Source organism: Onychostruthus taczanowskii, unplaced genomic scaffold, assembly GCF_017590055.1.
Source record: "Onychostruthus taczanowskii isolate IOZ18803 unplaced genomic scaffold, ASM1759005v1 scaffold49, whole genome shotgun sequence".
Lineage (NCBI taxonomy): Eukaryota > Metazoa > Chordata > Aves > Passeriformes > Passeridae > Onychostruthus > Onychostruthus taczanowskii.
This window is the reverse complement of record NW_024502458.1, coordinates 2,904,614-2,927,266: the sequence shown is the minus strand read 5'-3', so window position 1 is coordinate 2,927,266 and position 22,653 is coordinate 2,904,614. Positions and strand designations below refer to the sequence as shown.

General features: G+C 38.0%; 1 protein-coding gene across 1 annotated transcript in view; it reads left to right on the top strand.

Moving 5' to 3' along the window:
* The window catches only part of OTOG (otogelin), a 94,789-nt gene that overhangs the window by 48,459 nt on the left and 23,677 nt on the right, over positions 1-22,653 (top strand). The window contains exons 27-37 of the mRNA XM_041415095.1: positions 503-649; positions 1,251-1,370; positions 2,057-2,173; positions 3,064-3,220; positions 4,217-4,243; positions 6,993-7,160; positions 9,142-9,420; positions 17,057-17,174; positions 17,837-17,916; positions 18,320-20,185; positions 20,438-22,056. Coding sequence (XP_041271029.1) covers positions 503-649; positions 1,251-1,370; positions 2,057-2,173; positions 3,064-3,220; positions 4,217-4,243; positions 6,993-7,160; positions 9,142-9,420; positions 17,057-17,174; positions 17,837-17,916; positions 18,320-20,185; positions 20,438-22,056 — 4,698 coding nt within the window. The remainder of the gene's footprint in view (positions 1-502; positions 650-1,250; positions 1,371-2,056; positions 2,174-3,063; positions 3,221-4,216; positions 4,244-6,992; positions 7,161-9,141; positions 9,421-17,056; positions 17,175-17,836; positions 17,917-18,319; positions 20,186-20,437; positions 22,057-22,653) is intronic.

The following is a 22,653-nucleotide window of genomic DNA, read 5'->3' as shown; positions in this document are numbered from 1 at the left end:
CTTAGTCCATGCAACAAATAAGTTGCAGCCTGATTGTTAGTGGATTGAGAGGAAAATGCTTTCTGTAAATAAGATTGTGATCTAGGGAGATATTTGGACAATTCCTTATTTCCAGAGACTGCTTCATGCGTAGTTTTTACCTATTCATATTCAAAAAAAGCATGTGCCTGTAAGTGAAAATCATAATCAGGAGCCTTAAGACTATTCACCTACCTCCCAGATGAATCATTAGCATTCTAGTCTTCAGTCCATTACCCATTCTATAAATCTGATATAAAATCAACTTTTAAAATTGGAAAATCATAAAAATACAATACAGTTCACATTCAAAATCCAGGCCCCTTTTGCTTAAGCATTTTTCTCCTCTGTGGCCTTCTGTCTGTTTTTGGACATGTCTGAGAACCATGTTGTTAATTTTATTTAGTTGTTTCATTTCTTCTCAAGTGAACATGTTATGAAGACACTATTTCCATTATAAGCTCCCTTGTTTTATTTTGAACAGAGCTTATCTAGTTACATAGATGGCCTACAAAAAGTGCAGTTATGGAAAGCTGGATTTTTCACTGTTGTTCATTTTCCTGATGAACATATCACCATTCTTTGGGATCAGAGAACAACAGTTCATGTGCAGATGGGACATCAGTGGCAGGTAGGTGGAACTCAGCACTCTTATTCCCATTTATTTGAGGTGTTTATGTAAGTCTTGTTAAATGAGACATAATTATTCAGAGAATAGACTGTCACAAATAAATTAAAGAAGCATTCAGCTACATTGTCAATGAAAATATTCATTCTCATTGATCTTTTTTAGTTACTGTTTTCTGTATAACTTCTGTAATAAATATCTTTGGGGCAAAGTTTTCCTTCAGTACTCATTCCTTACATGACTGAAGCAGGTGTTATTTTGCTGAGGCTTGAAAAAACACATTACTGGCTAACAGCACCCTTTTCTGAACAAAGTGATCTCATTTGTCAAAGACTTGGGGATACATAACTGAAAGGGCATAATAATGACATTGCCAAAATAAAATATCCTCCGTAGCTTTGTTACTGAATTCTTCTGACTGAAAAGCTGAATTCTTTTGATTAAAATTTAGCTGAAAAATGATCAAAATGTGACAAATTTATAATTAAACAGCTGAAGAGGCAAGTTTTGAAAATGGCCATGACTGACAGCATTTTGTCTTGAGAAAATACCTTTATATATATATGTATATATATGTGTGTGTGTGTATATAATTTTTTTTCAGGGAGAATTGACTGGATTGTGTGGAAATTTTGATTTGAAGACAGTAAATGAACTGAGGACTCCAGATAATTTTGAATTAACGAACTCACAAGAGTTTGGAAACAGTTGGACAGCTGTAGAGGTACATGGCAAAAAGACAATGTGCTTACTAGTATATTTTACTCGTAGATTTTTTTTGCTGTTAGACCATAAAATTCATCTTGAATGAAATCAGAAGTTCATTCCTGAAAGAACCAGTCAGGCAGCAATACAAATGGCAATATCAGTGCTTCTTAAAGATTCCATAATCTGTTAAAGAAAAGAATCACCTTTTTTGCTGCAGAGTGTTTAGAGAGTAAAGAAAAATGCTGTAACAGTATATTGAATATTTTTGATTACATTTGAACAGTAAACTAGTGGGATTTCTGTATAAGGGAAGAATGTTGAGTTCACTTTAGAGTGTGTTGACAGTTTAACTGATTTGTCATAGCTGGGAAACATTTAACTGTAGAACCATAGCAATGGAAAGAAAAAAAATTCTATGTGTCTCTCTGGTGCCTCTGATTAGACCCATAAGTATGTGCGTTTTTCTGCTGATTTCAGACCAGTGGAACGTTTCTTCAGATAGTGTAATTTTCCATTTCTTCTTCATTAGCATTGGATTTTAATTATGTATCTTAATCCTGCTTTAGTTTCATAAATTATGCATTTGTTTCATGTTTTGCATCTCCCTAAAAAAATGAAAATCACAAAAATATGCTTTGCAAGTTCAAAACACAACGTGGTTATGAAAAAGATTTCTCACCTTCATTTTGCTTCCCTGTTTAGTGTGTTGACAGCCCTGACATTCGAAATCCATGCAGTTTGAACCCCCTTAGAGAGCCATTTGCCAAGAAGGAATGTGGGATACTGCTAAGTGAAGCATTTGAAGCTTGCCACCCAGTGGTGAGTTGTAGTCCTGTATATAAACAAGTGACAGCGAACACAGCACCAGAGAGAAAGGTTATCCTTCAACGTGAACCTTTTTGTTATTAATGAAGACAAAAATACACCTAATTTGGGATATTTTATTTTTAATCACAAGTATTGTTTGTGTAAGCATAACCACTTGCTTTTAATGAAATGTGTTACATGGCGTGCCCATTTTTCATGAAGATATAAATAAATGTATTGAATGGGCAGTGTCAGATGGAGAGAACTGATTCCTAGAAAACTTACTCAAATGTAAATCCATGTAGAATGTGTAACATTTCAATAAGAAAATTAACATTGACAGTTTTCTTTGAAATTTTGTCACTTAAGACAAGACTCGAAGATACTGTAAGGAAAAATGACAGATTCTTGTGTGAAATTGTCTGATAATATGAAGAGAATATTAACTACTTACATGTAAAGAAGAGCTTTCTGTCTACTTTGATTTCTTACATTTTATGTGTATCTGACTTCCTTAAAATTTCTGAGTTTTACTGATTTAGGAAAATCCGTAAAACTGATTTAGTTTTACTGATCAGTTTAGTCTTTCATTTCACAATTTTTCACAGATTTTTAGGGCTTAAATATTATGAAACAATATAAAACACAAGTCCACATCAATATCTTAATGTGCCTGTTCTTGATGGGTCATTGATTTAATTGTGTTGCGAAGTGCTGGACACGATTTTATGGTGTGTCCCAATGAAAATTTTTTTCTCATGTTTCAGGAAGCATTGAGAGTGAAATCTTTCATTCTTCCAAGCTGGATATATTGCCTTTTGGAAGAGCTATAGCTTTGTGTCAAGGTGCTGGCTGGCAGTTCCTGTAGGGATGTTTCTGATAAGTGATATTTTCATTTCCAGATCGACGTCACCTGGTTTTACTCCAACTGCTTGACAGACACTTGTGGCTGTACCCAAGGTGGTGACTGTGAGTGTTTCTGTACAAGTGTCTCAGCTTATGCCCATCAGTGCTGCCAGCACGGGGTTGCTGTGGACTGGAGGTCTCCCAGAGTGTGCCGTAAGTTTGTTTAACCAGCTCTGCCAAGGGCTGCCCCTGCCCTGCATTCCTGGCAGCCAGACCTGAAAAATCAGTCACACCAGCTGACCTGGGGCCATGAATTGAATCTAAGCCTCACTGGTGCCTCTCACTCCAATTTCATTCCGATTTAGCTGGTTTATGAGCTTTTTCTGCGTTGTGAGTGATACTTTTGTACTTTTAAACCCTTTGTCCTGTGATGTGAAAGGAGAAGTCATGGGAAGTCTGTATTAGGGTACAGCATGCATCCTTCAAAGCAAAGGTGCAAAGTTAACAGCTCAAGGGATTTCCATCTTCAGGAGACCTTCACTTACTAATAAGATCTAGTAAACATACCTGCCTTATTAGAGCCCCCAGAGCAAGTGTGAAATATAAATGTCTTCTGAAGAAAAACAAATCAGTTTTTAAGCTGGGCAGAGTCATTACCTTAGGATTCCTCTCCAACAATCCTTAGAATTTAAAAAAAAAAAATAAAAATCTGAGACCCTTTTCTCTAACGCCTCGTGGAAATGCCTAACAGAAGGCTGTCCTTTCCCCAAAGATGCCATAAAAGAAGTGGAGATGGAAAGAAAGCATTTTTCTAACTTTGCAGTTGTACAGAGAGAGTGTGCAGCTTGCTCAGGGTCTCACAGCAACCTGGCCTCAGAGTGAGGGGGTTACTCTTAACTTTTGATGGAAAAGGTGTGTTGTAATGTGAAGCTCAGTCATAGCCGCTAGAGGTCACAAAAAGACAGCTGTAGGTATGTAAGCTTAGTATTTCCTGCTGGGAAGCAATGCTTCATTTACATCTGCGTAGTTTAAATTAGTGTTTTATCTCAAGTACAGTAAATATTTGGCAATAACTTTTTAATACATGTTTGTGTAAAATGTAATGTGGCCAAGCATTTGGCTCACATCTTAATCGTTAAGGGGAATAGAAAACCTGTTTATCTATAGAATGCCTGTAACTGCATTTTTTTCTTTTTTTTTTTTTTTTAGCTTATGATTGTGAATATTTCAACAAAGGTAAGTTCTAGAGGAAGTGAAAAAATATCAATGGAATCTTGTTTTTTTTTTCATTTAAGTTTTAGCATCTTAGTATAAAAACAATTGTATTACTGAAAACATTTGTGAGTGTTATGTTTAACATAGTCAAGATTGTTTTGCTGCTTTATTTTGCTTTTTTAAAGGCTTTTAATTTCATAATTCATGGACCTCTTCTGCGAACATATGTCTAACTAATTTTCTTTGCAGTGATGGGTGATTTTTAAACATTTAATTAATTAATTAATTAATGGAATATCAACTGAAAAGTGCTAGTGGCACTACTTGCTAAGGTGCAGTGCAGTTCAAAGCTGAGCAGAGCCCAGCGGGTTGTTAAATCACTGACAGGCTCCTGAGCAGCCTCCAGAGGGAGGTAGCTGTTAAGCTATGACAACTTTTTGTCCCCAGAGGGGAATAACACTCCTTTTAGTTCTGTCTGACCTAGGCTGGAGTTCCTGAGCAGCCAGCATTGCTGCTGCATTGGAGGGGCTGTCAGTGAGGGGTGCAAAGCTTGGGCAAGGTGCTGGACCATACCTTGAACCTGCACAGGGTGCATTAGGGCTGTGTTAGCCCGGGAACCCATATTCAGACTATTTCCAAATCACCCTGCCTGTGTCTGCACAGTCAGGTGTGGCACACAAGGCAGCCTGGTGTGAGGAAGGGTCAGGGCTCCTGCTATTTGTGCTGCAACTCTTTATCAAGCTCATATAGAAGCCTGTCTACCCACATGACATGGAGTATTTTGGTCTTCTGATCAATATTGCAGCAGCTCACTCCTGGAAAGGTCTCAGAAAGGGACAAAGTTAAATTAGGACAGACTTATGCACTGTGCCAGGCCCAGAAAATATGGCCAAGAAATGTGCTTTTTTTTCATACACTGACTCCTGAAAAGATTTTGAGTGGAGTCAAATCACTAATGCATGGAAATTTTATCTAAATCACCATTTAAGACTTTCAATAAATTTAAATAAAGGATAGTTGAATATAAGAGGTGATTGAAGGTTTTTAGTTTTCGGTTTTTTTGTTTTGTGAAAGAAATACAGTCTGATAACAGACAATGTTAGTGCAGGTAGACTGCAAGTGCAGTGCCTCTAACATTTGTGGTAATAGTGAAGCTAAATGATCACACATACTTTTAAGGTGTGTTATTACTTTTATTTATTAGAGAATTCTCACTGACAGAAATTAGTGGAAATAGTGGAGATTTGTGCATGTGAGCAGCCTTGAAATAAACATGGTTATTTTATACTTCTTTCTTTGTATTTTTGTACTCTTTGTACTCTTTTGTACTCTAATCCAGCTCATCAGTATTCAACATATAATGTTTCAGAGCTGTCAGTGGGCAAAAAAAAAAAAAAATCATCTCCATGCTGAAGATTTTCTAGTCTACATAACTTAGAGTAGGATGACCCAGAATTACTTTGTTTCAGAGATGGGAATGTTAAGAAATTGTCTTAGACCAGAAAGAAGTTTTCTCTATGTATTCTTTTATGAATCTAGAGTGAAATAGTTCTAGTCTTAGAAGAAGCAGAGGCCTTTTGTCTTTGATCAAGGGAAATCCTCAGCTGGTGGCTGTGGTCTCTCAAATTTTGGATGGGCCTGAGATGGGATACTTAAACATATAAGGATATTTCCAGAGCAGTAGATGTTTTAAGTAGTAATTTAAAACAGGTTTTTTTTCAACTTCCTGTACTGAAGGTAAGGAGGTATTTTGTACGTGTTTAGGTGAGCGTGGACTTGTGTCCTAACTGGCTACTTTTTCATGCCATTAGAATCTAAAGCTCTACTTATAATGTAGCATCCTTAGGATTTCAAAACTCTTAATAAGTGTTAAGGTTTTGGAGAACCAGAGTATGAAGGCAAGTTGCAAATCGTAGTCCAAAATTGTAACCTGTTGGAACAGATTGTAAGAATCAATGCTATTAAGTTGCCAGCTGATAGCTGCAGTTATCTCAGGTGTATGCTTGCCATGTCCTGGCTTGTGGGTAAATGGTAATGAGCTGAACTGCTCAGGTGAGGCATAAAAGGCCTAATTTTAACAGGGAAATTAACAAAAATAGTTTCAAACATTTAAAAATAATCTCTAAATTATTTTTTCTGCAGTAAAGTTTGATCTAAATGAGAAGATGTGGCATTTTAAGGTTTATAAAATGAATCTGTATATTATTGGCTTTTTTTACTTATAGGTAAAATTATGACCATTCTTTGCTTATGATGCTGATTTCTTCCTGTCTTACTTCTCAGTGGTTATGTTTGTATCCTCACTGTTCAAGGAGTTTCTTGATGCTTGTTGACAACAAAATTTTATTCTCTGCAATATGCCTCATGCTTTGGACATTAATAAAATAGATGTTAAAAAGTAGTAAGAAGTGTATAATCAGTTCAACCATACAAATAAATAGTTTAGAAGGATCCTAAATCAAGTAACCAAGGGGCCAGCTAACTTCAATAAAATGATTATGAAACCACAGCAGATGAGAGGGGCAAAAAGCAGAAGCTGATAATGAATCTTGAAAATTGGAAGTAGATACTCTTGATAGTTTTCAGAATATGTATTTTCTAAAAAAGGTTTGTTTTAGTTTTCTTTCAAGTTTAGTGCATGGCACATGACACCTAGATCTATTTGCAGAGTGGTGAGATGTGTTTTTCTTCATGTGCTCTTCCGTAATGCTTAGAGCTCAAGCATTTGTGACACTTGACATGAAAAATAATTGGTTTTTTTCCCCCACAGCTCTGGGAAAAGGCCCATACAAACTGGTCAGCTATTTGGATGGAAAATTTGTAATAGCAGCAAAATTGGTGGATGGCATTGTTTTCCCCATGAAAGAAGATGATGTTGTTCCTGGGCACGTAGTGAGCTTTATGCTGACTTCAGGACTTTATAAACCCAAAGCACATGGTAAAGTCGTAATAATCTAGCATCTTAAATAAGACAGAGCAAACTCTGCCCTTGTTTTTAAGAATAAACCTGGGTGAAAAAAAATCCTTGCATTATCAGTCGGTTGAATGTGTACTTTAATGCCTGCCAAAATTTTCTTTGGTGGGTTTTAGATTGTATCTTTGTAAGCAGTTGAAAAGCAGCTGCCTCCCCACACCCCAGCCTTCAGAAGCACCAAACTGGTATTGCAGCCCAGTAACCTGTGTGTTGCTCCCTTTTGCCTCTCTTCTGGTGGAACTGGGAAAGAATGGGAGAGAAATGTTGCAAGGAAAGTGCTCCCCACTTGCCTTGCTCTGCCATCATCACTCATTGTCTGCCCACACACACAGAGATGCCCTTTGGCACTGGCTGAGGGTGAATGCTGCAAATCTGTCTCCTTTGGTTCCCAATTTAAGTTTTCCCTGAAGGAAACTTCCTTCTTCTTTAGAAGAAAGATGTGTTGCACACCTTCAGACATGTGCAGAAAGCCTACAAGAGTGTATCCAGCATTTGTGACATTAATTAAATGCTGAAGTTGTCTGCATACACAGCTTCAATGCCCACAGAGACTTGGGTGTCTATGGTTTTACTGACCTTGGATAGCCAGAAGGTGGCTTTGTGTCACTTAAAAAATTATAAGTCTTTGATTACTGATACTGCTGTCTGTAGAACTGACACAAGAGCTCATGTAACAGAATAGCTGGGGATAGATTTCTTTTATTAGTCATAGTTTTGAAGCACTTGAACATTGTGTTCAATTTATGTTTGGAAAGGGGAGGTCATTCCTACTGTTCTGTTCCTCTATAAAAATCTCTTGCTCAGAATTTAACCTGGCAAATAGAATTTATGCCTTGTGGCCCAGTTTGTGCAAATGGCATTTCATCATTTGGTCATGAGGAATCTGTACAATCAATATGATGTATCATTACAGGCCATTCATGACTCTTTGGTACCTCATCAAAATGCATGTCTTCCCAGTTTCAGACATTCCTGGATAATGGAGAGTTTGGGCCATTAATGCACTGATTGGCTATACAGCAGGTGTTAAAAATCACACTGACTGTCCTTTGTTACTTATCAAAGAGCTGCTTGCTACAGACAATTCATAAAAAGGCATTCACTAGTACTGCTAGATTTTTCAGATTATCTGAAGCTTTTATGCTCAGAAAACAAGGTGGTCTTCCAGAAGTGTTATGCCAGAATGCGATAATATATCCTTTTAATAGAGATCATTTGTTTTCTAAGCATTTTTTTAAGAAATGCTACCCAGTCCTGGAGGGTTAGTTGATTTTACAGTAGATTAATGGCTGTTTTCAAGAGACTAGCAGAGTTTACAACAAAATAGAATGAAATAATTCTGTGAGCAACAGATGCCTGTAACAGGCTCAAGATCTGATGCCCTGCAATTGGCTGTGCAGAGGCTGCTTGAAATCAGAAGTACTTCAGGGTAAGGTATCATGAGGGAACATTAGCCAGAAAGAAGACTTTGCTGTAACATTCTTGGAGGGAGAGCTGAATGCAAAATACAGTTTTTAAATTTATTTTTAATGAAAGGCTAAGCTTTTAAGCTATCAATTTCTGATGGCAAATGTTAATTTAAAACCTAGTTAGATGGAGTTGAAGTTTTTATTAAACAACTGGCTTAGTAAAGACTGTGAATTAAGTTTTGCTTGACTGCAGGGCTGTATTCCTTTATCCTGTTGTGGGCAAATGTCTCAGTCTCTTTGTATTCCTGTTGGAATCTGTAGAGTATTTAGAAAACTCAATCATCACAATCTAGCACTCTGCGATCCATACATAGTGTATTTTCTTACAAGATTCAGGCTGTTTTCACTGGTAAGGCCAAAGTCAATCTTCGTTCCTCATGCTACTAGTATCAGTAGTGGTACATCAGAATGAACTTGGTTTATTATGCAGGTATCAACAAGTAAGTTCTGTGTGCTCTCCTGTTTTGTTTTTTCAGATTCCAGCTTGATTTCATTTGAAACAGCTGAGAGACCGAATTATTTTCTTCAGCTTGTCTCCAATAATACTCTTGTTGTTTCTAAATGGAAAAAATCGGAAGATTTTCACAATAGGTCTACGTTTGTCATCCACAAGAATACGTGGCTGTCGGGATACAGTTCCTTTGAGTCATTTGCAAAACCAGGATTCTTCATCCATATTTCAGCCTCTTCAGTTGAGCTTTTGAAATACCACCATTCAGAGGAGTTTAGACTGTCAACCCTTTTTAAACTAGTAGGTAGGTAATTATACTTGAGTGTTATGAGCAGCAGTTTTCTCCCTGTGCAAATCCAGGCGAAATGGTGTTGTTATTTTCAGAGGTGATGAGATTGCTTACCTCTCCCCTACATTACCAGGAGCTGTGGGAACTCTGGGATATCCAGGCTCAAAATATTTTTCCCTGAGCATTGTAGGGAAGATGAGATTCTGTTTTCTTGTGAAAAGCCATAAAATAGCTTAATACACAATTTGTTTTTTTCTTTTTAATTTGCCAAATGGATTTGGAAATACATATCCTAATGGATATTTTCTGGGCAATACTTGCTGTGGAGGTGGTAAGAAAATTCTTTAGGAGAGGAACATTCATACTCACAAATTATGTATTCACAAAGGGAATAGAAAAAAACAGATCTCTAAAATTTAAAGTGTGTGGACAACATTTTCTCTCCTTTGCCTGCTGCCAAGAGAAAGATTTCTGTACAGTGGATTCTCATTTTTAACCTTGTGGCCTCCTCAGGAGTAATGCCATCCAGTGCTAAGGACACGGCGTGTAGGCTACACCTTTCAAAGCTCATTTTCTCCTGAAAAATACCTTGGCTTTTATCCACTACCCACTCAGAGATGCTGTGTCTGTTGGGATGTTAACCACTGTCACTCATCATCTAGTTGGGGGTATTCACCCCTTCCTGGGGATACAGATGTTAATTTCCCTAATGTTTCTTGAACAGATACAGCTTTTGAGTACAAAACAGGCTGCTGTGAGGGTGTTTCTACCTACCTGTGAGACTCCCATTCCCATAATAGTTACGTTCCACTGAGACGCTAGGATCAGAAATGAAGATATTAGTCTGAGGGTCCTTTCATAGGAGCTGGCTGCAGATGTTGCTCCCACAAGAGCTGATGACAAAACCACACACACACACACACAAAAAGTCATTCAAGATATTTATATTTCTGTGCAAAACCATTTTTGTTTGGGTTTTTTTTTTTGTTGTTGTTGTTGTTTTTATTTTTTTTTTTTAATATCAGTAGGGAAAAGAAATAATAAGTATTACAGTTTTTACATATTACAAGTGGAACCATGCACTGAAATGAAAGTAGCCTTGGAGGTCAGGAAAAACATGAAAGAAGTTATATTGGCATATAAAATAAAGAAAAGCAGATCATTCATGTAACTACTCTTTGCTTTGGCTTTTACTTGCCTTAACACATTAGATACATCAAACCTATTCATTTATGAAGTTCAGTGACAACAATTACTTGCTGAAATCAAGTATAGTATATATAATTCCAAAATCACTTCAAGTGATTATGTTCTAAAACTTTTTTATTGTACTGAAGTTTTAAATGCATTAACTATTTATTTATTTATTTTTTGGCAGAAGTATTTTAATAAGTGTTCCTGGCTATACCATGTTTTAAAATCAGTTGTTCATTCTCTGAAACTGAAATGTGTTTTACAAGCAAAGATTAAAAAAAAGAAATATTGTATCAAGTAGAGCATGGCCTGGCCATGTTTTACAGTGACCGTCTTGAATGGTGGCACAGACAAACCTGAAGCAACCTTTGATTTCTGTGACAGAAGAGGCCAACTGTATGCCTCGTGGAGCTTCTTGTTATCAAAACACTGAATTAAAGTGTTAATGGTGTCATTGTGAATCTGCCGATGTTTTGCAGTACATTACGCTGACAGCCTAATGCAGCTGTTGACTGGCACACTCCAACTCCAGAAAAACGACAGATTTTGTCATTGCCAAATGCCTGTTGCCTCTTGACAAATGCTTGTAATCACAGAGCTGTTGAGGTTTTTGAGCGGCAGAATTAGAGGGCTAATGCTATTACCGGGATGTTCATACAGCATTTCAAGCAAGGCACTTTTTTGGGACATAACAAAAATATCTCCTTAGTCTTTTATCTTTGAGGGAGGAATGAAGAAGGTTAAAGCATGTTCCAATTCTCAGTGGTCATCCATTAACACAGAATGGTATGTCTTTTCAAGTGTGAAGTCTTTACCCTCCAGTCATTATACCGAAAAATCCTATTTATGCCAATGGAAAACTAAAACAATTTACCTCAGCAAGTGGGATCAGATCAAATGATCAAGAGGTATTTCATTAATCACCACATCCGAGGGCTTGGGTTTCAGAGTTTTATAAGCAGAGGAGCATAGGGCTCCAATCTTTCTCCAGTGTACTTTCACAAGGGCCAGCCTGCTGATGTAGGGTAATTACATGGTCTAAAAATACAGCAGCATTTGTTTAAGTTAATGGAAAAGTTACACCAGCTCCAGAGTGCGCAGGCAAAGGCATATTGGGTTTCCTGCTGACTATTGTAAATGCTTTGCATATTAGATCAGAAACTCTTGAACTGGGAGCAGCTATTCCTGCGGAATCAGAGGATAAATATCAGGAGCAGAATAATAGGCCCAGTAAATCCCCTTGGCCAGAAAGTTCCTCATGAGACTTCTGGGTGCTCTGTGACGCACATTCAAAAGGAAGAATTTTAAGTGACCTGCTCACCACAGCAGTAGACACATGTCTGTTTCGAGTCAGCTGACGAGTCACTTTTTCCAGTTTTATCGCAATAAATATTGTCACGTTGGGATACACCAAGGCTGGGAGGTGTTTGCCACGAGAAGTCACTTCAGCTTTAAAATTAGGTTATTTTCATTATACTTTGCTTTTTTGCTGTTCCTGTTCCCACAAACATTTAAGGAAATTGAGTAGAAAACTGAATTTTGATGTGTATCGCAAGGAAATGTATTTTTGCATTCTATTCAGGAATTGCTTTGCTGGCAAACAAATTGGTATACATTCAGTCAAAAGAAAGAATACCCTTACACTTACCAGATGGACAAACACAAAGGTGTAATGTAAGAGCCATCCATTCCCATTTGAGATTGCTGGGAAATAACTTCATGTAGGAAATTTATGACCTTTTTATGGATATAGCTGCTATTTTCTTATACCTTTTAAAAATAATATGCTCAAACTAGTCACCTTTCATCATTCATATAATTGTCCCCCATTTAGGATCACTATGAGTTATTTTTGTCTGTTACGAAAATGTGACTTGCCCTGTATAAATTCTGCAACAAAGTATTTAACAATGCTGGTTACATGCTGCAATAGCTAACTTGCTGTAAATACAAAGCCTGTTTTAGAGAGAATTTTCAGCTAAAATTAAAATATCAAGATGCACTGAGTATAGGCACACTGCACAGAGGCATTTTTCAATGTTTAAGTTTGATACAGAGCACTTCTAATCTTGATATTTTAATTAACTCAGTCACATTCAGAAATATGGTGCAAAACTGAAAATTAAATTCACTTCAATGAAAAAGTTTTTTACAAAACTATCTTTTTACCTTAAGTCAGTTTTACACCGGCTGTTTTAACATCAGTTTACTCTTATCCACTTCCATTAGCAGAACTAATTTTCTGGAGTGTCTTGCTTCACTCATAATGAGTTGCTGTTGAGTTTGATTTGAGCTCGTGTGCTTTGTTGGCCCAAAATATCTTGACTTGGGGCTGGAAAATGCTGAGCAACTGCTGCTGTACCTGCAAATCCCATGTGTGCCACTGAACACATCTGCCTGGTAGCTCCTGCAGTCGGACTGAGGTTTCTGTACAATAACATCTTTCCTTTTTTCCATCTTTCCATCTTTTCTTTTCCCTGTTTTTCCACAAACATTTGCCCTACCATTTTTGGCTGAATAAATAGGAGGAGATTAAAGGGTTGTGTTAACATTGTAATAGTAAACTGAGCCGTACGTAGATGAGAGGTAGGTAATTGCACTTTGCTTCCAGTGATGTTTTGGCTGGGCACAAAGTTTAGTTTTTCCAGTGATATTTGCTTACATTTCTCATTGCAGAAACTTAGAAGTCATGAGCAGGGTTTGTTACTCGTTTGTGTGTGTTAAGTGAGTAGATAGGATTTCATGTTTCTAAACTTGTAACTGAGGAGACAGGCAATCTAAGTTACCAAGCAGAGTTTTGCCTCCATTATAAATAGAACTAATTCTAAAGCAGTTTTTGTGCCTACTGGATTTTAAAAAAAATTTTGGGCTAAAGTAGCAAAAAAGGAAAAAGTGTCAGGTAAGAATGAAAACCCAAATATTTGATTTTTTAAAATTATTTTTAGATGTTTATTTTAAATACAACCTTTTATTAACACTGGAATGTTTCAAATTTTAGGGTTTATTTTTAAGTAAATAGCCATTTTTTGAGCATAACTTGGAATTATTCATATTGCTGAGATTCTAACAATGGAAGATTTTGACCCTGTGACATAAAAGTCAGCATAGAAAACTAAGGTCAGGAACTTGTGAACAGTAAGAATTGCCAGCTGACAAAAAGAAGTGGCCAAGTCACTAAGAAAGGTGGTTGTGGCTCAGCAGAACCTCAGTCTGTCAGTGATAAAATAGCAAAAATCTTCATTAAATGGTAGCTACTTCTGTTGTCATCCCAGTTTTATTTTTGAAAGCCGTGAAGAAGAAAATCATAAATTACCGGGAAGAAAACGCTTCTCCGGTGTTGAAGAAGGTGTGAAAGCAGAGGAGTTGGGAAATGTCTTTTAATCTATTAAAAGCCACTGTCACCCAGGACATCAGTCACCATTTTGGGAAGGATTTGCTGTGTCACCCAACAGGAGACAAATGCTGGTAGACTTGACAAGGAGACACATGGCTATCTCCAGATGCCATGACGAATCCTTTTGAGGAACACATGCCTGGAACGAGAAGCTTGATTCATTGTCTGTAAACTGCGAATCATTGTTCTGTGGTGAGGGAGCTCTGCTGCTGCTCAGGCTGCTGTAAGCTCGTGTTACTGCTTGCTGGAAGGGGAATTTAAGTATTAAAAAAATGGGAAGCATGTGGTGGAGGTGGCTGAACAACCCAAGTGACCTCAGCCACTCCTCATGGGGCTTCCGCTCAAGGCCCTTCACCATCTTCATTGCTCCTTTGGGCACTCTCTAGCAGCTGAATGCCCTTTTTTTATATTGTGGTGACCAAAACTGCACACAGGGCTTGAGGCGAGGCTGCACCAGAGCAGGTGTTTTTGTGTTGTTTTTTGTTTTGTTTTGTTTTACAGTGGCCTGATCCTTGGGATGCTCAGGCATTCCAGAAGTTAGGTTGACAATAGTGAAAACTCTAAATATGATGAATTATTGAACTGATGTTTTCTTAATACTCTAAAGAATTTTCCCACAAGTCATAAAAAAGTACAGATATCCAAATACTTGATTTTTCATCATACCTTATGGGTTTACAGAGACATCCTGAAAACTTTCTGAGAAAAAGGAAAACAATTCATACAAATACTCAATACTCAACTCTTGCTGTGGTTATTTGGTGTGTTCTTTAATGTAGTTTGCATGTGGTGGAGGTGGCTGAACAACCCAAGTGACCTCAGCCACTCCTCATGGGGCTTCCGCTCAAGGCCCTTCACCATCTTCATTGCTCCTTTGGGCACTCTCTAGCAGCTGAATGCCCTTTTTTTATATTGTGGTGACCAAAACTGCACACAGGGCTTGAGGCGAGGCTGCACCAGAGCAGGTGTTTTTGTGTTGTTTTTTGTTTTGTTTTGTTTTACAGTGGCCTGATCCTTGGGATGCTCAGGCATTCCAGAAGTTAGGTTGACAATAGTGAAAACTCTAAATATGATGAATTATTGAACTGATGTTTTCTTAATACTCTAAAGAATTTTCCCACAAGTCATAAAAAAGTACAGATATCCAAATACTTGATTTTTCATCATACCTTATGGGTTTACAGAGACATCCTGAAAACTTTCTGAGAAAAAGGAAAACAATTCATACAAATACTCAATACTCAACTCTTGCTGTGGTTATTTGGTGTGTTCTTTAATGTAGTTTGCATACTAAAAAACACCAGTATAGCTTGGCCTCGCATACTCCATTCTCTAAATCTCTTGACTGGAAAATTACATGTCCATTGGTTCTACAGCTTGCTGAAAGTAATTTTTTATGACCAGGTTCACAAATTCTTCTGTTGTACATAGCTGTTTTTGTAGAAGTAGAGACAAAATTTGTGAACAAGCACGACTTCATTCTTGACTTGAAAGCAGCATTTATGAAACACTCGAGAAATTCTATGCATTTATGTAGAAATTCACCCGAAGTCCTACCAAAGTATGCAACACCACCAAACTCTGAGAACTTAAGCTGTAGGAAATCTTGAGGAAAATGTGGCCATCATTTCATAAAAGTCAAGGTTCATTTGGAGAATGGGAGATGGTATGTTAATCCCAGCACTTGGAAGTGTTAATTCATGGCCACCCTTCTTCTAAATTGAGAAACTGTCATTCTTCATCAGGTTACAGTCTGTCTTCTGCAAGCTTGTACTTTTATTGTGTTTGAAACTTACTCTGTGGTTAAGGGTGAGTTCCGTGGCCAGAGTTAAAAGTTATGGATTTGTCTCCTTACTTAATCTAGGGTAGACTAATAAATGAGATTTTCTGCGTTTACCTTGGATTTATTTACTGTTATCGCTGCTTTTGGTGATTGCCCATGCCAGCAGGTCTCTGATATGTTTTGTCTTTCTGCCATATATCTTCTTTTTTTCCTTAAACCTTGTATTTCTGCTATGTGTTTTCTTTTGTCCTTAAACCTTACCACTCAACAAGTCCATGCATACAAGACCTCATACATCAGTCACCAAAATGTATGGCAAAAATACACTTCCTCCATTGGATTTATGTAACTTATATTGGTGTCATTGGAAGGGGTCACAGAAGAATTCAGTCACATGTACTTAACTTCTTATGAGAACATAATAAATGCATATTCTACTGTCATAAGAATTGCATTTTTGAAAGCACTGACAAATTACGTTCCGGGATAAAATGAGATGTAAAAGGGGTAACACTAGATGGCAACATGCACACCCTTTTGTCTGAGTTTGATTTCTATTTTTAAGAGAATTATTTGTATTTTAAGAGAAGACATTAATGGTTAATAATGACAGAGGTAATTAATTATAAATGCAGATGCCCTAAATTACAGGATTAAAAATTTCTCAGTATCTTCATGGAAAATTTTACTGTCTTCAAGAAGATGTAAAAGAGCTACTCCTTGTATCTCAGTCAAGCAAAGATCAGGAAAACTTAAAAAATACTTCAAAACCACAAAAATGGAAATTCTTTCTAAGTAGTTAGCATTTTCTTTCTGGTGTTTAATGTAAACATTGTTTAAGAGCAGTTTCTCTTTGTAGGCTGTGAACAACATTGCTCTGAGCTCAGGTTTAGGAGTTTAGAGGGGATTCTTATATGATGGTGGTTGTCTTCTGCAAGCATGATTGTACAGTAAATGTCACTGCCCTGCCCTGGCTGCTGCTAGAAGAGCTGGGGTGGGCTGTCATAGTGCAGGGACTGATATCCAGATATGTCATGTAAATCTTGCAGGTGTTGGAAGAGCCACTGGGCTAATCCAACATTGTGCTGGGGATCTGCTCTGCATGGAGGTGGGAGAAGGATGGAGTGCATTTAAATTTGTGTTTCTATTATGTGGCTTGAAAGTCTTTCAATAAACACTGTGTGTAGATGCTACCGCAAATGTAAGGCATGCCTCTTAGTGATATGTATCTGTGAGTGCTTAAAGGAATACAAGAGTAACAGATCTTTGTTGTTTTTCAGATGTCAAATTTAAGCTTCTGTCCCGTTCTACGTGTGAATGGCGTTATGATGCCTGCACAAGCCCTTGCTTCAAGACATGCAGAGACCCTTTGGGAAAAAACTGTCAGACAGTACCAAAGTAAGTGTATTTTTATAGAAAAGTGTGTAATTTAGGCAAGACACTTAAGCAGGATAATAGGAGTATGAGGGACCAAATGTACAGTTAAGATATCCAGACTGTATTCTTGGGTAAGGAGGTAAGCGAAAGATGAAAGCAATGGAATAAAACCTGCTCCTGTAGCCACATAAACTTGACATTTCAGCCTTTAGTGTACTGTCAGGTTCTGGAATGACTGCTATATTTGTAACTTTCATTTTGGGAGTATTACAGGGTATTAATGAAGAGAGGTTATCACAACTTTGTTTCAAACAGTTGTGCCCTTGCTTTTCCATTATGTCATTGCAACAGCTATGTCTGGCCTTGCTCTTTCCTGTGAAGTGAAATTTGTACTAAATCAGGTAAAAGTGACACTCAGATTTTGACATGTAAAAATATTGTGTGTTTCTTATTCACTCTTGAATCTGTGACTGCTCATTTCAAAAGCTGAGTGTCACAGAGTTCATGCTTTCCCTTAGATCTGAGTGGGAGTAGAAGCATGGCAATGACATTTTGAAGGAGTACACTGAGGTGTACCAGGTTGTCTGCTTAAACATACTTTATATATAGATTCTTTTCCTGAAAATGAATGCTTGATCCAGAAGATACTATTCAACAGTTAATACTGATTGTTTTTCTTTTAGAGTGGAAGGATGCATCCCTGCCTGTCCTCTCAACATGTTGCTGGATGAAATCACTCAAAGATGCGTGTATTTTGAAGACTGTATGTTTGAAAACTTACTTGTATCATATATTAGACTTAGCTTAATAATTAATTAGTTCTTTAGTCAAAATTTCAAATATCAGTGCCTGCATTTGTGTAACTGTGACCTTAGTTATGTGAACCTTGAGCTCACTAAACATAGATTTTAGTTAAAATAATTTAATTCCTCAAAAATATGAGACAAATTTTAAACTAAGAAAGATGGTCTTTCTTCATAAAAGATTTCAGTAATATTAGATGTCAAGCAAATGATTTATTGAATTTATTTTTAAATTTGTCTATGAGTGTTAGAAGTTTAAAGGCTATTGAAAAGATCAGTTTTACGAGTTAACCTAGAACTCTGGTGGCTCCATTGCTATAATGATTAATGAATTTCAGGCTGTTTTCTTGTGTCTGTTTTCAGGCATTGAACCTGCAGATGACAGCCCACCTTTGCTTCTCAGCACTCAAACCCCAGCAGTTCCACATATAACACCAAGTGCAAGTTTGGCAGTGATCAGTGGAGAGGCAACTTCATTTCCTGTACCTGAAGCAAAGGACAGGGAAACAACACTTGCTACAAAATTGCAACTCACAGCAACTACAGGGAAACTGCAATTTTTGGCTACTACATCCAATAAAACACTTCCAGCCAAAACTTTACCTCCAACTATTTCTTCACAGTTAACAGAAATTACTTCTGGGAAAAGCACTACAGCAATAACTGGGACAACAAAATCTTATGTAAGCTTGTCTGCTTCTGTTGACATTTCTCCTTTGTTTCCCTCTGCTGTCAGTTCAGAAACTTCCACAAGGATACAGCTGATCAGTAGTGGCTCCACTAAACAGCTGAGGGCTACAGAACCTCAGGCAGCAACTGCTACACATGCAGTGACCACAAGAACAGAGCCAGAGAGCAAACCAATTGCTACTTCTGTTTTTACTGGGGCACCACTTATACTTAGAACAACAGAAGTGCCAGTCAAAACTACAATAATGGAGTTATCAGAAGTGGCCACAAGAACACTTCCCACGAAAGAAGCACAACTAAGACCAGAAGGACTTACAACATTTACACCCAGCTCATTTGAATCAATAACAGAAAAAACTACTGCCTATGTGCCACAGCTTTCTACATCATCTCTGGAAGTGCCTTCATATACACCACCAGTAAACTTAACAGGAGCTTCTGAAGGGACAAAAATAAGCGTAGAACAGTCGTTTACCACAGTAGCTAATGTTACAGTGACATCATTTTCTCCTATACTCAGTACTTTATCTTTATTAAAGCCAGTGTCTTCAGCAACAACAGGAACAGCAGCTGTTTTAACCAAACAGAGTGCGAAGACTACATTTTCACCAACATCCACACCACCTCTTTTAGCAGGAAAGAGAACTACAGAACCTCCTCTTGGAATGGTTCAACACCTGACTGGTACTCCAGAGGTTCTTTTCACTACAACTTCAGGTCCAAAGATGGCAACTCTACAAACCCAAGAGAGATCATCAGAAACAACTTTGTTATCATTTACAACTCATAAAAAGGAAATCCCAAAAATAACATCTCACGTGGAGCGTACGTCAAGTTCCTATTTCCCTCCCTATTCACCACATCCTAGTTCTAGTACTGAAAAATCTTTCATTCTTTCTACAAAGAAACCTGCAGTGTCTGCTCCTACTCCTGCTTCTCCAGCTTCAGGTGAATTAAAAAAAACATTTAAAACTGTTTCAACTACAGGATATCCCTTACACATGGTTCTAAACACAACTGAGTTCCTGACTACGTTATACACCAAATATCCGGTCATGGCTGAGACGAGCAGTGCGACACCTTTGTCTCTTAAGGTAACATCCAAAAGAACATCCCCTCTTGAAATAGCAACAAAGTCAACTTTGTTTTCTGGAAAAATATCTACTGAATATGAGTCGGCTCTGGTTTCAAGTACAATGAAGACAAGCAGTCCAGCATATCCAGATAGTGTTACAACATCAGCAATGAAAACCAAAGAAACCACTACAGCTCCTTTTGTAGCTACAGAAAGAGAATCACCTCAAAGAACATCCATCACTGGATCTCCACTTGCTCTCCTTAGTGGGACTGAAACCACATTGTTGACAACACAGCCTGATAAATCACAAGTAGAAAGTATTACTACCATCTCTGCTGGAAAGCCATCTGCTTTGTCTTTTTCACCATCAGGTTCTCTGATTTCTTTAAACATTTCTCTTCCTTCACTACTCTCAGATGGAAAAGAAACATCGCTGACAACTCTCAGTCCCATGAGTACATTCTCTGAAATAACCTCTTTGTATCCTAGAACAACTGTACAAAAAACTATGTTAACAACAGAAAAGACCTCTCCAGTCCCAATTTTCTCTATTTTATCTTCTATATTAGAACAATCAAGTTCAATAACAACAGTACCAGATGAAAAATCACTAGTGAATATCACTGATGCCACATTCTCCCCAGCCTCTGAATTCAGCAGTCAGCTCACAACAACCAAAAAAATAATAGGCAAAGAAAAATCCTCTCTGTCCCCTTCTGTTGCTCTTCCAGTGACAAAGCCTTCTTACACTTTCTCCACCTCTCAGTATCTAGGAGATAAATTAGTTTATTCACCTTTAACACAGCTGCTACCAGAAGTAACAACCACACCAAAACATTCAGTAGAAACTAAAATGGTTTCTACAGCTTTAAAACCTGCAGTCCAGAGTATAACAGAAGCAGAGAAAATTCAAGCAGCTGCAGCTCTGCCATCCCTTCCTCCATCTTCAGCAGGCCCCTTCTCCTTGCAGACATCTTCAGGAGCTAAACCTTTGGTACCAACCACCAGGACCACTGTTACACCGCCTTATTCGGCTCAGAAGACTACAGAACTTGATCATCAGACCTCTGAACCTTCACTGACGAGCCAAGTTCACCAGTATCCTGCAGAATCTCTAACACAATCCCCTGGTCAGCCACAGCCTGTCTTTAGCACAACTGAAGCTGCAGCAGAACTGACTTCCTTGAAGACCTCACTACCTGAAGGCACTCATTCCAGTGTGTTACCTCCCTCAGCAGGTCCTACCAAAGTTATTTTACCAACTCAAAAATATTTGCATTTAACTGATGCAGTCACACAGCCACTTGTATCAAGAACTTCTGTTTTGCAGCCTACAGTCCCAGCTAGAGCAACAGCTGACTTGATTTTTGGCACCAAATTTCCCCCTTTCTCACCAGAAGTGCTTGCCACTTCGTCTTCTTCAGCAACAATTGAAAAAGAACTGTTTCCTTCATTTTCCACGCAGAAGACAGCTACAGATCTAAAATTTACACATCAGGCCTCATTTACTAAATCCCTTGATTCAAGACAAACACTTGAAGCATCACCTTCATCGGATTCTGAGTCAACCTCTTCAATGGTTTTGCCACCAGGAACAGCAGAAGTTCCTGTCATGTTGGGCTCCACATCAGGGGGAAGTGGCACGGAGAAAGCTATGGTGTTGCCTGAGCAGGTCACACCTTCAGCCACCATGCACAGCTCCGTGATCCTACCAAGGACAGCCTTGCCCACTGAGCCCCGCTCACCACCCGCAGCTTCAGCCTCTCCAGCAATAAGCAGTGCTGGGCAAAACCTCAGTACTGCATCAGCAGCTTCAGACAAAGCAGCAGCAGTCACAGAGCCCATCTCCAGCTCTCCTTCTGTTACTTCAGAAGAAAAAGGAGCCATGCCCCTCGACACAGTGAAGTCTGAAGAGTCAGAATTAATGACAGAATTCCAGTCTGTCCATACTCAGGGTGTTACTGTTACACCTCAGACATTTTACCCTCCATATTTCACAAACACAACTTCAGTTCTGTCCATTGCACATTCACCTGCTGAATCAAAAGTGTTTTCTTCTATAGCTCCATCATCAGTCAGTACTCCTCAAACTTCAAAATTTGAAGTAACATCTGAGATGCAAACACCTTCTGTGAGTTCACTGCTAATGATATCTGATCATCCAAATGACACAGCAGCTCCATCAGCTTCCTCATTTACTTCATCTACCAAACCACTTCATGGCTTGACTACAACATTTTCTGATGGGCTGACAATAGCTGAAGCTGTGGCAGGAGCTGCAGCATCACCTTTTATGTTGCCTCAAGAAACAGCAACTCTTCAAACTTGTACAGTGAGTAGATATAAATAATTACCTGCCTGCTTTGGAACATGTCTTATTTATTTCTCCACACTGATTAAAAAATAAAATTGTGAGCCATGCCTTGATCTTTAGGATTTAAAATATCTGTATCAAGCAAAGGAGCCTGATTATGTTCTCCATTATATCTCAGACCTTGGGTAACTTCATTATGCATAACATTTTTTTCAAAATGTTGTACTAGACTGGGTTTCAGGCCTCACTTTTCTGAGTGTGACTGTTACAAGAATGGGGTTTTTGACAAAAAAAAGGTGTTTCATACTGTCCAGTGTCAGTGTTTTGTCTCGTTCTCCTCTTTAAAGCACATAAGGCATCCAGACATCCCTGTTACCATTCCTGCTTGTTTCCTTCCATGTTTTCCCTTCTCAACTTTTTTCATTGTAAAGTTAAAAACTCAGTAGTGCTGTTCTCAACTTTACTATAGGACAACAGTTAATCTATCCTCAGAATGGTCAGGTTTTCAAAGATGCTCTTTTCTTGTAGCTTCCATCAGTATCATGGGGATCAATAAGTATTCTGTGCCTGAAGAATGTAAATCCCTTTTTCAACAAAAACGATTCAATATTGTGA